The sequence below is a fragment of the Anguilla rostrata genome, chromosome 3, assembly GCF_018555375.3.
Source record: "Anguilla rostrata isolate EN2019 chromosome 3, ASM1855537v3, whole genome shotgun sequence".
NCBI classification, from domain to species: domain Eukaryota; kingdom Metazoa; phylum Chordata; class Actinopteri; order Anguilliformes; family Anguillidae; genus Anguilla; species Anguilla rostrata.
Window position 1 is genome coordinate 52,927,549 of NC_057935.1, and position 16,464 is coordinate 52,944,012.

Genomic DNA, 16,464 nt, shown 5'->3' on the forward strand with positions numbered 1-16,464 from the left:
TAAAATATACAATAATACTGTGAAATATAACACCCAGCAATAGTTGTTTGTCGATTTTGCCTTTCTGAAAATAGGACTTTGCCCTTTTCCCAAGGGAATACTGTATAAACACTGACACATCCACATCCATGCAAGTGTGTTCTCAGAGAATGCATGAAAGTCAACAATGAGTTTTTGATATTTTGCTGTATATAGCCAAGTTCTTGACTTACTGTATAATTCTCATGTTATATCATTATTATACCAAAATAGACAAGACCATTTCTGTTTGAGTGTATTCACACAAAATGTATGAGTCCACATAAGATAAAGAACAAGGTCATTAAAAACCTACATGTAGACTCCAGCATTTATTTTTAAACATCGTTTCCTCCTATACATGCTAACCAGATATAAAGTGATCTATTCTGCTGATCTCTGCAAGCTCCTCTTTTTTTCTGACTGGAATACGTGGAAATATAAATAGAATATGAGGGATCCTCTGACTGGACTGAAAGAACATTAAAATTACAATTGTTTGCAATATATATATATATTGCTTAGTTCTGCATTCACACATGTTCTTTCAAGGGCACAAAAACTAAATTCTCATTTTTTGTAAAAAAAAAACAGTCCATGTGTAACTAAGGGACTTTTCTATATTATATTGGTTTTAGTGTATGTGTTTTATTGGCCTAAACAGTTCTTGTGTGGGCTGAAGTATACTTTAAATACTTTAAATTTCTGAAGACATGCCAGCTTTATAATGACTGGTACAGAGGAATTAGCAAGACAAAACAAGACAATACACATTGAGTCACTCCAAAGCAGCTTGTGGAACAGCGTTGCATATGTGTATATTAACTAATTATTTAAAAAAAAGATATATATATATATATGATATATATACACAAAAATATATGTTTAACTTTATTTTCAGCTGGAACTCTTTTCTATGGCAACTTGAGGCCCCTGTGTTCAAGGAAAGTAGCATGATATAAAACAGCATATAAAATGTGTATTTATGTTTATAATTATGAATAAATTTGATAAAATGAATGTTCATATGTACAGGCTCTGGAAACATAATGTTGCTGACTCGCTGTATATGCTACTATGGAATTGAAGTGTACTTTCTTGCATAAATCACTGGCTTTAAAACTTTTGATAGCTCCTATAATAGCCATTGCAAAGGCAGGCAGTCATCAAACCTCAGGACATCTAAAATATCCTAAACCGCACACACAAACTCTCTGGGCTATTACATGAAAACTGAAATAGTATATAAAAACTCCATAAACAGAAATAAGCTTTTTATTCTACTCGTATTGTGAGGCTGGCGGCCATCTTGTTGTTCCCAGCACTCAGGAATGCTGAATGTCATTTATTTTGATTTCTTTCTTCTGTGTGAGGTCTGAGACGCATTCTGTCCAGTGCTATTCTAATCACATTGAATTAGCGCCTTCTTCATAATAACTGTTTTAACCCTCCTACATCTCTCATCTAATTCCTGGTAATTCTGCAGTCAAATTAGTGGAGCCTAAACATAGCCTAATGGACTTTGGCTATAATGTGTTCTTAAAACAAGTGGCAGATCTTTCTCCTTCACAGCAAAATGTTGTGTTAAATCAAGTCCTACAAAGTACATAAGTCCCATCACCCCCCCCCCCAAAAAAAAAAAAAATCTAATAAATAAAATAAATAAAAAATAAAAATCATTCAATAAAAAAAGAGGATACATTTCAGGTATTAAAAAATATACATTTCAGTGTAAGGTTTTGGTTTATAGTTGCACTCATGATCCCACCAGCTTCACTGTCAGTGACTTCCTGTCCACCTGCACCAGTACCGGTTCCTGAATACAAGACTAAGAGCTATGGAGACATGAAGGAGCCATCTGGCCAACACATCTGCCTGCAGATTCATTGCCTTTACCTTTCCCCTGTGGGAATATCAGGAAGCCCCAGAGATCGCCACTCTTAGGCAAAGATGTGTGTGTGTGTCTGTGTGTGCGCATCGGTACAGAGGCCAATCTTATGAACAAGCAAGGCAGGCAACTTCCTGGGGCCCGGAGCATTGCCCGGCCCCCCCTCCCCGAGGGCTGCGTTTTAGGAGTTTTGGGCAACGTGATGACCTTAGAAGTCATTCAGAACGGCCCCATGGGATTTTCTGCCTAGGGCCTCCGGTCTCTAAAAGCACCTCTGCATCTATGAGTGCATGTGTCTGTGTGTGCGGTTAATATTTCTATACACGTGCATGCATATGTGTTAGCATGAATGTATGGGAGTGTATATGAGTGTATGTGAATGAGCGTATGTTTAATTCTCTCTGTGCCTTTGTCTGTGGCCATGTGTGCATGTGCATGTGCATGTGTGTATGTGTGTGCACATTTCTATCATAAACCACACATTAAAATTAGGTCAGTATCTAAGGCTGCAGTGTTATTTCCTAGCCCTGGTTTTCACACAAAGGACTCTCGGCAGTGATAGCACAGATAGCAACAGCGCAGCTTTCGTCATACCCTGCACAAATAAGGCTGGACTGTTCATCCTGTGAAAGAAACGAGCCCACAAGCAGACAAGGAGAAAGCTTCTTGATAAATTGCTCAGATAATCTTGCTTCAACACAGGGCATTTCACAAACCGTAAGCACTGCAAGCAGGATGCAGAGGATGTATTATTTATTTTATCCAGGAAATAAAGCCAGTTGTCGCTCGGCAAAGACAACAGAGCACCGATATCGAAAAAGCGAAACCAGGTAAGGACAGCCATGTGCCGATCACATTTGTGAGCGAGTCCTTCCTGGCTACTGGAGTCAGCTCCCCGCGGTGCAAATTTAAGCAACAGAAACCAAAATAGTTTGGCCAATAACAGGACATGCTTCAAACCACTATTCAGATGGTTAGGTTCGGGAGTCTGAAAAAAAAAAAAAAAAAAACCATACACGAGAACAGAACAGCTTTTGTGTTAATGCGTCTCTGTTTTTCCTGTAAGAGCTGTGAAAGGGGGAGAGAGAGGGGTGGAGGAGCGAGTAATGGGCATTGTTTTCGGGTGTAATTTACTGCGCAGCAATTTCCCCTTTTTGCATAATTTCCCCGCTACACAACTTTACAAAGGAACGTATGCTAGGTTGTGCCAGGATCGATGTCGACACCATGTTCGTTATTATTGGAACAGAAGTCATGTCATTGATTGACGTCTGAGTGTTACCTTCACAGCCTCAGAGGTTGGTATGCTATACTTCACAACTGACATAAAGCAATTCCATTTTAATTATTTATATATATATATATATATATGTATATATGTATATTTTTATGAGACATACACACACACAGACACACACACACACTCTCACACAGACGCACAAACACACACTCTCTCACTCACACACACACACACACACGGTGTTTAGAGAGATCCCTGCTTACATTTTCATGTAAATGTGCATTTTGGCATGTCAGCAATTCATCCCCCCGCCCCCGCCATCATTTGCAGCGAATCGCCCTCCCACCCCTGGGCCCGCGGCGCATATCCCTCTCCACCCAACACAGACAGAAAATCATTCCTTTCTAAGCCCTTCTGAGAAAAGCAATCAAGATCTTAGCGCCTCACGCCAAATCCCCCCCCCAAGTGACCCCCCGGTCACCGCTGACCCGTCTGCATTGTGCTGTGGGCGCGCGACACCGGTCGCGCTCACCGCCGATAATTCGCGGGTTAACTCTCCCCCCCCCCTCCCTTCGGCCTCGAGGGTCATTTGCATCCGCTTCGAGCTCCGCCGTCGCGGAATGGAGTCAATTTCCCTCTTTTATGATGAGAAACAGAAAAATTACAGGGGCTCACCTGGAAGCCGCGCTCGTACGCGCGGCGCATTGGCTAGGCCTGCCGCGGTCACAGAAATCAAAGAGAGCCTCCTCCTCGATTCATGTGAAACGGTTGGCGTGGGCGTTTATGCCTCTCAGTTCACGACAGACCGATGCGTGCGGGGGAAAAAAACAAACTGTTACCACCTGCGAACGACTGCTGCGTTTTTCAGACAGGAAGTAGTGTGTGGGCATTACTCTCAAATTCCCTCCGGCTTTTTTTTTTTTTCAGTTTTTTTGGCTTTTCAAACGAGGCAGCCATTTTCCCCTGCTGAAAGATCATTGATATCAGGAACGGGAGCCGCTTCAGGAAATGAAAGGACAGAGAGAATGACGGCATAAGCGCAAGACGGTTACACGGGAATTTTTCACATTCTCCACTTAATCAGATAAGCAGGTCGGCGGCCATGCCGGTGTTCCAACCACTCAGGAAATGGTGCTTGCTTGCGTACGCCCTGCCTCTTCCTGAATGTCATTCATTCCAATTTCCTGCCGTTGTGTGAGATGCATTCCATCCTCTTGAGCTATGCTAATCTGATTAAAAGAGCACCTTCTTCATATTAAGCACATTTACTTTTCTTTTTTTTTGCAGCATTCACCTTCCCGCTTTCACTCTCCTGTATTTCTCCTTTAACTCCCCGGCAATCTCGTCAGCTCAATTAGCAGAGCCTGAACGCTTCCTAATGGTCTTTGGATACAACGCGCTGTCATTCCCACAAGGTCACTGCCAGATCCTTCTCCTTTCCACCTGATTCGGTGATGAACCTTGCGATTCCTTAGCGGCATTGAGTGCTGTAATTTATAATACAGACCACCCCCCCCCCACCACCAAACCTGACCGATGGCATTTGCTGATGTCACTCCCGCTGGAGTATTTCCCCGGAAACAAAGGAGGAATGCATCATTGTAATATATCAAACGGCTCCTGAATTCTCACAACTGCCTCCACACGTTGGTACAAAGCCATCTTGCCACGATATTCAGTTCCAATTCAGCCTCCAGTTGTGAGGAAATGGCAGTCACAGCAGGCATATAAAGTAGGAAACAATCTGCGCGAGGGGGCCCGAGGTGTACCCTCAAGCACACGGAAAACGGAGCGGCAATTAATCACAAAAAGCCCACCGGAGAATGCCATTCTCATCTGCGGCAGGTGACTATCCTTGACCTTCCGTCTCCGGTGCGAAAAGTCTCGCAATCAAGCCGCCGACGTTACCCCGCGCAAGACCGCACAGAACAGGCGTGGGAAAACGCATCAGAATCAGCCCTCGCACTGCAATGCCATCGCGGGCGCAAACAGATCGCGCTTAACGCACGCTAGCGCTCAGTACCCTGGTTCTCAGTGCGCAAATGGAGCACCGTTATTGCCGGTGTGTTTAGCACCCAGTTTTGCAAAGAGGGCATCCTTAAGCCCAGTGCGCTCAGAGCTTGACTTTTAGTGAGCAACCAGGGTATCCTTAAAAACCAGTGTTTACAGTATTGACATGTTCAGTGTGACTAATATGGTAAATAATAAGCACTTAATGATGCTGCAGTATCCTGCTGCTCGGGGTAATATTCCCCTTAAAACCGTGGGATAAGGAGCTACACTTTATCACACAAAATGGCTGTCTGCCTGTGTATTACTCCAGAAGATAATAAGAATGTGTAATGAAGTAGACAGAGCCTTGCCAGTAATATTGGCTGAAACTCGTACTGCTTTGGGCTTCGCGGCATCCTAGAGCCTCTGATCGTAACCCAGTGGTAATGACTCAGTGTATTGTCACCTAGTATTACCATATTATACAATATATTTCAGATATTCATTTTTTGTCATTTGTTCATACTGTATGTGAAGCCAGGAAACGCTGGTCTATACTGAAAGCTGTGATACTCCGGTGGGCATGCATGCCACACTAGCCTACTGGCACTGGAACCTATGACAATGCTAATGTGATTTAGATAATCAGCTTTCGCTTAAAAGCATACAGGATATTTATATTATAGGGGCGGAATTTATAAATTTATTTAGTGCCCGAATAAGTTGACAGTTCCCTTTTCAGACAAGGTTAAGGCTTTCACAAGACGTGACACACAGTGGATTCACAGCGTGAACCAGAAAATGGTCTGATCCATCCTGCATCAAAGCCATTCCCTTTAAGTCCACAATTTCTTAGAACTTCAACGGCACAAACTGGTTGATCAGCAAATGTTAGTTTCCTTGTGATCAAATCCAGGTCATCTTGTCTTTATGCCATGACCATGCTGCTTGTAATATTAATGTGGTTTGGCAAATTGCTGAATAAGTTTATTTACCAGTCATTTCATTTCAAACACGTATGAGCAGAAAAGATGAAAGGAGACTGTTTTGTCCACTCAAGGACGATGCGTTCAGTAAATAGCAAGCTCCTTGACTTACATTTTCCATTTCTAGATCAGATCTAGAACGCACATTTGAATCTGAATGGGGATCAGGACAGTGTCTCCGCGACAACTCTGGTGCAACCCCAGACTGTGGGCTTAAGAACTAGTCACAAGAGAAATAAATAAGTCGTGGCTTCTGTGTAGTTCAGCCTGTAATCTCCCACTGTCTTCCAATGCATTGATCTTTTAACTAAGTCTGTCAACTCTTCGTCTCCTGAAGAAAGGGCTCCCCTGTTCTTGTGAAATGTTTTCATTAACAGCTGATAAAGACACACTGGCTGGCCTACAAACACTGTTACCCACAGTGAGAGAAACTCAGGGGAGTTAGACACAGATATATATCTACTGTCCTGCTTTATGTACCTCATCTTTTATGTAGTGATATCCCACAAAAATATATAAATAAAATAACAAAAACAAAAAACACAAAGAAGTGTTAAAAGCTCCATTTCCATTGTACGTGTTATTTTTTTCATGCTGAGAAACAGTTTAGGATGCAGGTGCCAATGGACAGAACCCAATTTAGGAATGAAAGCTGCAGCATTCTCGTTTAATAGCGGAGTTAGCACAGAGCACATACCCAAAGGGGTGCATTTTTGATTTTTTTCTGGAACTCAACAATATAAAAATGAAAAACTGAACAACAGAGACAACGAAGCGGCTTGTTTTAAGAAGCGAAGGTGATAATAAAAAGACGGCCACATGTCTTTCGCAGTAGCGGTCTTGTCAGTTTCGAAAATGCAGTGTCATACTGAAGGCTTCGGCTGCAGTATCGTTAAGCGACAATCGCAAGGTAAACAGCTGCTCTGTTCTTCTGGACCCAGCCGTAGGCACCTTCTAAACAAGGTTTACCTCCATGGATGAGAGGAATTCTTGTTTCGCACAAAGCCACTGCAGGAATGGGTTCTTGAGTCCAACTTTGGAGGGATCAAATTACAAATTGGCTCTAATTTTTCACAGAAAAATGAAAGGGAGAGAGACGGAAACTGCGGCCATACATTCGATATTTATGTGCTGCTCCTTTCCTTTTGGAAGAAGGCCAAATCTGTTTAATCCACAATGGTATAAATCCAAGCCTGCCATGCTGTGGAAGCTCTGGGCAGTTAATTAGAATGGATTCCCCCAGGAATACTTACAGTAATGGCTTCAGAGAACAACCGAGCCTGAAGGGGAGCAAATGAAGATGGCCGTGTTTTCCCTGCCAGATTTTGGGAGGCACAAGGGTCATTTTTTTTCTGTCCCCTTACTCCCGCGGTTGAGGTAAACTATTTATAGATTATTACAAAATAACATCCATTGTTTAAGATATAGTCAATGATGCAGCAAATTTTGGCCAGTGGCAGTATGAGATGGTGGGAGGAGTTTGAGAAGGAAGGATTGCACCATTCTGCTCCAGTGAATGGGGCCTCTGATGTAAAAGAAAGACCATGCCATTCTGGGCCTGTGAGTTTCAGGAGAATGGACTGTACCATTCTGGGCAAATGGGTGTGTGGTGAGGGGTGGATTGAACCATGTTTGAGGAGAAAGGTCTGCACCATTATGGCTCAGACAGTGCATTGGATTGAAAACACTAACCATAACAGCATGTTGGAGACCATAACTGTAAGTCATTATGTTAGTTCAAGTATAGATCAGGTACCAATATAGCAAAATATAGCATATACAAAAACACCAATAGCTAGCTTAGCAGACACCATTATCCAACAGAGCACACATACAGTACATTCTATATGTGGTACGTAAGACAGCTTGATGGATACAGAAGAATTGCTGACCAGCAACTGTAACAGCAAATTTCAGCTGCTGAATACGGCAGCCGAAATTTGCCTTCAAATCTTTTTCCAGCATTGTGGGAAAATAATTCTTAATCTTGCACTTGGCACTTATGACCAAACCTGCTTTCTGTATTTTGTTTTCTCACAGAGCAATTGTGCCTTTCTATAGAATCAGACAGGGATACAGGGGTGAGACATTTCTTTCTCACATACAGTAGGCGAATGAGGATTCATTGAGGTATTAGTGGAGGAATCAGACAGCTGAAAGATAAATGATCTGTATTATGGATTAGTAGCTGACTGCCTTATTTCTGCCTCTGTGTAGTTACAGCCGCAGGACCTGTTCTTTATTAAAGGCTTGACTACCTGCTATTACGCCTCAAAACTAATTTTTATTACTTCCCTCCTAAGGCTCCAACCATATTAATATGATTCTGTGTGCCTTTTTATTCATGCTGAAAGAGGTGGTACATCAGCATTTTGTGCATCTGTGGAACATGCTGTATCACTTCATTTCAGGGGGAAAAAAACACACTTCTTTCTTCCCTGAATCAAATTACATCTGAATCTATTGGCGCTCAAGCAAAGGCAAGCTTAACACAATTATGCGCTGAAAGCCATGTACTGCACTGGTATTTTAAAAATGCAGCAGGCCCTCTCATTGGCTGCCAGCTATGCACCAGCTCGTGTGTGTGTGTCAGGCCAAAATAAATAAATTAAAGCCCAATTACATCACAAAGCTCATTCTCTTTCAACAAAAACGATCCATTCAGACGCAAGGGCTGAACTTGAGAATGGTGCAGAGGTACAAGCTAATGCCTGTAGCTCGCGGAATTCGATTTCAGAGCTTAGTACGAGAAAGTCCCTGGACTACACTATCCAATGCCCCCTCGCCCCAAACCTCTAGTGTCCCTAATCAAGACGTGGAAGGGCCGCCCTAATATTCTCTACCACGGAATTCCTATATTGGATGCTGAGCTCTTTAAATGCATTACACTCAGATTACAATGCATGTACCGTACATTCATGCAACCCTTTATATCAAATTTACCTTAGTGTTATAACATTGTATTGTGTTTTGTCTCACACAAGAAATGTGTAGAAGGGATGAAAGTACAGAGCTACATATAAATCATTACAATTGCATAACATGGTGGGATTTTCATAGGGCAAAGTGTGGAGAAATCACACTTACAAAAATGGTTTGCACACATACACAATGAGAGCAGCCCAGAACAGGCTTCAACCTACATTCTTTCGTCAGCAATTGTGCTTCTTTTACACTGCATGTAGGCCATTTTCTGTGATCTGTACATTAGCGCAGTATTAGCTACTGTATGTTGGTCTGGTGCCACTGATTTGACTCATGACTATCTCACCATTATTCAAGGTCTAATTGATGCATTCCTTTGTTTTTTTGGCAGAAAACACCAACAAAAAAAGTCCATACCCAAGCTCCGATTATGCCTTTATTTGCCCGACATACGCAATCAAACGAATTGGCATACAGTATTTTTTCTATGCACCACTGTACATTTGCGTCAGAAATTCAGGTTAAGTAGATTTATCAAAGGCTTAACAGCCTTCTGGTTACAAGCCCAGTTTCCACGGAATGCTATGGCTCCTCACCCAAGCCAAAACGATGGCTGTTCTAGGTAAAAGCAGAGAACATGGAGTTCGGTGAAGCCAGTGATTATACTAGGGAGCCGGTCTTGAAAGAGGTCCAGCCTCTGGGACTTATGTTTCAAACAGCCAGAACTGTGTGATGCTACTGTCCTCTCCTCTGCGGCTTCTTCAGCATCAGCGATAGCAAACTGAGCCAGGATCAGTGGTTTCTCTGATATAACTGGCAACATCGTCCTGACCGCATTTCTTCTCACTTTAGGGAGGCTGTTATTCAGATGGCAAGGTGTGAGAAAGGAGGGGGGGGGGTTATTTAGTGGAAGAATCAAAGTAATCCCCACCTTTGAATGCGTCGCTTAGCGTGTTCCAGACTTTTTACAGCATTTCCTTTAGAAAAGGAACGCGTGCGCGTAGGGATTTGCCGCAGAATGTTAGCTTTGGTTCTCATTGGAAATGGTCTCCGTTTAATTTATATTCAGCTTCAGCTTGTGGCCCCTCTTGTCTGAAAACACTGCAAGTGATCCTTGTTTCCTCCCACAGCTGGAGCAATAAATCAGGACACTAAGTCTCACATAGGATAGTACTTGTATTTTTAATGTCAGTCTTGTTGGCAAAAATGTGGGGTTTAATATATGAATATTGCTGGTGTATGAACTTTGTTCATTTATGACTGAGTATCAGTTAATATAGGCCTACAGTACATTATTAATAATTGTAATCACAAATGCAACATATGGATATACATATAGATGGATATATAATTGCAAACAAATATATTAGTTGGATTATAGGATGCACGCATAAGAATGTAATGAATCTTCGTGTTATATTAGCATTCTAGATTCTCTGTCTGTCATCGTGCAGCCATTAACATTCTAGGACAACCAGATTGAGCACAACTGGCAAATGAAAGCGGGTCATCAGTTTTTTTATTGCTAATGGTTTACAGCTTGTTTTAAAACAGAGTGCCGGTCAGAATCCATTCTTCACAGTCCGATTAAGGGAATTGACGTGTCACCTTGAGAGCTTTGAGGGAAATCATATTTTCCTCCTTACCTGGCACTCTCTCTTGCCTTGGGCAGACGTTTGTCCTCCGGCTTGTGACTTTACCGCCTGGCTTTCCTGTCGCGCGGGCCTTGAGAAACTCTCCACTCTCAGCTTTTTAAAACCCTCTTTTTTTTTTTTTTTTTGCTCCCATCACTTCAATCTGCCAATTCAGTCTGAGCGAGGGACTGCGCGGGAAGAGAGAGAGATTCCCATCTCTCAGCGCAGACAGATCGCTCCACGCCCCCTTGCTGCCCATCCCCATGAGCGACTGTCCCTCATCCCCCCCCCCCTCCCCCTCCACCCTTGCATTTTTGTGCGGCGCAGGCCTTCTGTAGAAAGCATTACAGTGTTTTCTCTTCTTAGAACAGCTTGTGGGCCCTGGGCTGGGCCCAGGAATCCTTTATTCATGGCTCCATATTCTTTAGAGTGCAGATGAGCATACCGCTGCCTTTCAGCTGACTCGAGCAAAGAATGCTCTAGAGGGACTTTCAACTGCCAGAACAGCACACACACACACACGCACACACACACACACAGCAGTATCAGGGCTGGAGAAAAAATAGTCCTATCCTATGACCTAGTACAAATGTTTTGTGACAGACAATAGTCTAGGGTGTGGATGAGTGAGAGGAGTTTTCTGTAGTGAGATAACAGAAAAGTCCTGCATACTTTTGGATTATTATTATTATGATTATTATTACATGATGATGATGATGATTATTATTATGTGTGCCATTTATGTGCAGTTGTGTACCAATTAAAGCACCTTTTATTAATTCAATTGCACTTTGTGAATGGTGAATGGCTCTATTCAACTATACTCCCCAGTAGTTCATGTTCACTTTGGTTTATATTCATAATATAGGCTATATGTAATTTGTACCTTTAGAAAATAGGCATTTAATCATAAAACTTCCTACACTGAGGCCTATAATTCTCGGAAGCCTTGCGTTGCATTGTGGGAAAACGTTTGTGAATAGATTAACTGTAGATGTTTAACTGTGGGATGTTGGTTTGCAAAGAACTGAAAAACACAGCTTGTGAGGATGTTCTCAGACAAAAATACTTTGCTAATTAACCAATGATTCACCCACTCCCATGTTCACAGAACCAAGACGCTTTGGTGGCATTTATATGAGTGGAACTGCAGCTTATGATCTTAAATCTGTCCAAAAATGTTCACATTCTTCAGCTGGGAGGGTGAGTTTTAGTTTATGCTGCTACTCAAGGACAGAATGGCCCACTTACAGTATACAAGCTGGTATCAGAGCATCTTTGGTACGATGTGTTTATGACCTACATTACAGAACGTCCTTGAAAAACATAAGACATTCACTTCCAGTTTTGTATGGTACATCAAAAAAACTAAAGCGTACAGGCGTCAGCTGCTTCGGTTTCACATATTGAAAGGTATGCTTCTTTAACCAAAACGCTGCTTTAACAGTTTCTCTGTTAAATTAGATTCCTTAATCCCTTCTGTGATGACGGAGAATAGTGTGCTGACCTGAATTCTACAGAGAAAGGCACAGGGCCGCCTCGGTAGCTGATCCTTCAGAAATTGCAATATTTATAGACTCTTCGTTTTTTTTTTTGCCCATTCAGAACGTCCTCTCGAAGATGCTAAAAAAAGACTCCCAGGTAAGTTTATTCCTTTGGGATGCTAATGATCGAACTCTTTCTCCTCACTTTAAACGCTAGCCCCACTACATAAGAAGGAAAGGATTTCCGAGAGGGGGGGGGGGAAAGAGGAATAAAGTAAGTCTGATGGAAAGGTCACAGTAAGACGCTATAATGCAAAATAATGAGCCCTCTTTATGTCGGCAGCAGGACCAGATAAGCAGGGGCGCAGGAGAGGAGAACGCGGGCGGGATTAAGCGGGAATGATTAGACTGAGCCCGCCGAGCTGGGCTCCGCCTGTTCCGCCAATCGCACAGCTTGATCTCGGTTGTAGAGCAGGCGTTCTGATTCGCCGGCCAGCTCCTCCGGGCCAAAGTGTGTCGATACCACCCAGAGGACGGCCGGCTCCATTACAGAGAGACTCCCGGCCTCGCTGGGTGTCACCGCTCAGATTAAGGCGGGCTCGGGCGTGCCCGCTGCGGCGTGACACCATTTTCCGTCTCTCCTCCCCTCGCCCCCCGCCCCCCCCCAGGAGGAAGCCCCCTCGGTGCAGCCGGCTTTCTGGACCCCTTTGAATCCTCAGCCCTGGCAGAGCCAGGTAGATTAGTTGAATTAGTCTCTTTGCAGACAATACACGCTCAAGTGGCACAGGAGCCGTAGTCACGGCAACCATCCAGAACCAGGACTGGGAGTCCCTTGCTTTGTCTTTAATTTCAGCACTCCCACATTTTACTGAGAGACCAAGAGAGAAACGCTCTGCGCCGAAGGGGGGCAGCTCTTGCCGAAAACAGGCACACAGTGGCAGACCATAATTGTACGAAAAGATACCAACAGTCACACGCAATGACGGTGAACGTTACTGTTTTAGCATTCAACCTAAGAAAATATAAGAATAAAAAGCCATCAAAGATACACCCACTAACATGTCTTGCACAAGATTTGCGACATAATAAACCAGCAACATCCACTGAGAGAAATAATAATAAAGAAAATGTATTTTAATGAAAGTTCACTGAGACATATTATAGGGAGTCTGCTTTAGAAAATTAAATTAGACATAGTGAATTAGTACTAAAAGCCATTCCATATTAAATGACAACTCTGGGCTCGAATGAAATACATAAAAAACAACTTAGAGTCAGACTCATTCAGGAATATTGGGAAGAACCAATATATCTAAATGAATGCTAACAAGCAGAACCTAGCGCATCGGGAAATTGTAAGCAGCAGTGAGTGGGTCGTGCTGTCGAATTAGGCCCTCAGCTAACGGGGAGATGAGGTGCCTCCACTACTGCCTGATAGAAATTTGAGCCTTTATTCATGCTAAAACCATTCTCCCGGCGGTAGCATGAGGGCTTTTATTTTTCCACTCCCTAACAGCGGAAGTGAGCTCTTCGATTGGCGGTTCAGGCTCGTTAGGGGGAGATTAATAGACCTGGCTTTTGCGTGTCGATTCTTGCTTCAGGCATGGCATTGGGGGAATGGCAAGCCTATACAACCAGCCAAGCAGTGGCAAAGGGGTTGAAAAAAAAAACCGGCTTATTGACCCTACCTGTTCCAGAATGGTGTTTATCCGATCCACTTCACAGTCTATTAGGTAGCGCTTCTCTTGTCTCCTGTCCATCTCTTCGATGATGCGTCGATACTCCTGGGGATCCGTCACACTCCCCACTGACCGTGCAGTCACTTGCCAGTTGTTAGCCACTGCTGCCTCCATGATGGCTTGTAGAATGGAGAAACCTTGGTGGAGACAGAATATGAGAGATTTGAGTTAGGAAAGACAAGGGGTCAGCGGTTGATGTAAATGCTATCAATTTATTATCGGGTCTCATTGCCACAACCTCCGCTACCGATTTTAATCCTCCTATCCCACGGCGATGCTAGAACCCTGCTGGCCACACTTGGCACCAGAATGGTGTGGATTTGATGCCAGACTGTGGGACCCAACCACTGAAACAGTACCTCGGCAGGAAGAACCATCCAGCACCCAAAGATCCCATTTTAAGAGTGTTTTCTTTATGTGGACGTAGCACTGATGTACAGTGCGTGGTGCTGAACAGTACATAGTAAATTACCTGGTATAGCACACGCTTGTGTTTGTCTGACATCCTGCGGACGCCACCTGCACAATGTCTGGGTATGTGCCTGTGACGACTGTTCCTTTGTCATGACAAATTTATGTGATTATAGGTTTGAGCCAAGACTTTTATTCGGCAATGGATGTTTCTGGCACTAAATATTACAGTACTGCAAGATATGGTCCTCCAAGGCATGATTCACATTCATACCGCATAGCAGGGAGGGCAGCCTAGCTGCGATGACAGAGAAGGAGCGATACCTTTGCGCATGATGGGGGTTGCTAACGCTGCTACCTAGCTGCAAGGTAAGTGAGTGAGTAAGTAAACTATTCTGGCACGCAATCTCGCTCATTAAGTTAGGACCGCAATCTGTGCTGGCCCGCAGCTCCGCCAATTTGCTGGGGACGGTCACACGACAGACAGGGAATCTCCCCAGTGCTCGGCGTCTCTGGCCTCACCGCAGCCTGGGGGCAAGAGACTGCGGAGCAAAGCAGCAGACAGTCTCTGTTGTCACGGTGATGAATCATGCACCTGGTGGGGATGTTCCTCATTTCTCTTAAACTTTCTCTGCTTTTCTTTGCTCCCTCTTTTGTGCACGCGCTGAATAAAAGAAGCCATATGCCGGTGGAGCTGCTCCTTGGAGATGGGAACCGTAAACACAAACTCTGTCTAGCAAAAACTATACTCATTGTCAGAATCGCAAGACAATGGACTCCTTTCAAGCCTTGTCAAGGGGTTTGTTCTGCTGTGCAAGGATACTGTCATGAAATAAAAACATAACGGTGGAAATAATTCAAAGATACTAATTCAGTTACATACTAGAGGCTCAAAGCACAAGCTGAAGCTTACATAGGATGGTGAAATTCTTGACTGTAATTAAATAATCACAGGCAGCATGAAGGTAAACATCATAACCTCCATAAAAACCTCTGCAGCATGTCTCCTTTAATGTCCTTGCACATTGAAGTAAAGAATACATTGCAAAATAAACATTTTACGACTACAAGAATGACAATGAATGATTATACTATATCGGTCTAGCAAAAAAAAAAAAAAAAAAAAACTTATGAATTTGAATAAATTCCCTTCAGTTAAAATGTATCAAAGTCAGATTAGAGAAATGTTATTTGTTTAAAAACAAAAAGAGCACCACAATGTGTGACATCATACCACAGCAGACAGCATGTGTAGGGTGGCCGCATTTCCGTGTACTAATACACAGAAGCAGCTGCAATGTTCTTTGCTAAAATGTGAGTAGCATAAAAAGTGTGAGCAGAAAGAAAGCAGTTTGCTTGTTCCCAGCTGAAGGACGGAGCGATAGCAAGTGTGTTCGCTACCTCGTTGCTGTAAATCAAACGCAGTGGCAGGGCATTAAGGAGAGACAACATAATTGTTTTTAGACGGATGTGCAATAAGCAATTTTTTCCGTTATCTGTGCATTGGGCTCTGCTGATTGCTGTGTTTTTTGAAGGGTGGGAGACAGGGGGGATTTTCTGTGGACACTGGCAGCCCACCTTGTCCTCAGATGAGCACAGAGAAATGCTGATTCCATCAACTTATGAATGTTGTTCCAGAGGACCAAGCAGTTGCTGGTGATTATGTTTACTGGCTCAAGGGGTCTGAATGGAGATCGGTAGACCATCTTCCTCACCTGGGGTAGACTGTATGTTAAAATTTGCTCTCTTTGTACCTCCTCCCCCGCCCCAGGATAAGTTGCTCGTTAAACACTAGATTCTGGGGAGGTGTAGCCTATGCTAATGGGCCAGCTACAGATGTGCTAATGAGCAGGTATAGGCTTGTGCTAATTGGAAAGGTATAGGTTTGTCCTAATGAGGCAGGTATAAACTCTGTGTGGCAGGTATAGGCCCTGTGTTAACGGGGCACGTATAGCCTGTGTGTTAACGAGGACGTATGTTTACTTATTCATTCATTTATTTATTTGCATTCATTTTTCATAATTTGTATTTGGATAGGCTCCGTGCTGAAAGCACAGGCCTGCTGCTGGGATACTTTACAGTCCTCAACATGACCTTCTCCAGAAATACTCCAGAAGCAACTGAGCCAGTGGCTGCACTGCCCACTC

The 16,464-nt window shown here is 43.3% G+C and overlaps 1 protein-coding gene across 6 annotated transcripts in view; it reads right to left on the reverse strand.

The window, feature by feature from the left end:
- Nucleotides 1–16,464, reverse strand: part of gria3b (glutamate receptor, ionotropic, AMPA 3b) — a 119,265-nt gene that overhangs the window by 45,039 nt on the left and 57,762 nt on the right. For all 6 annotated transcript variants that reach the window (XR_010329082.1, XM_064328181.1, XM_064328182.1 and 3 more), the window contains one exon: nt 13,856–14,043. Coding sequence is in view for 5 of the 6 variants with exons in the window: in XM_064328181.1 (XP_064184251.1) it covers nt 13,856–14,043 (188 nt within the window). In the remaining variant the exon portion in view is untranslated. The remainder of the gene's footprint in view (nt 1–13,855; nt 14,044–16,464) is intronic.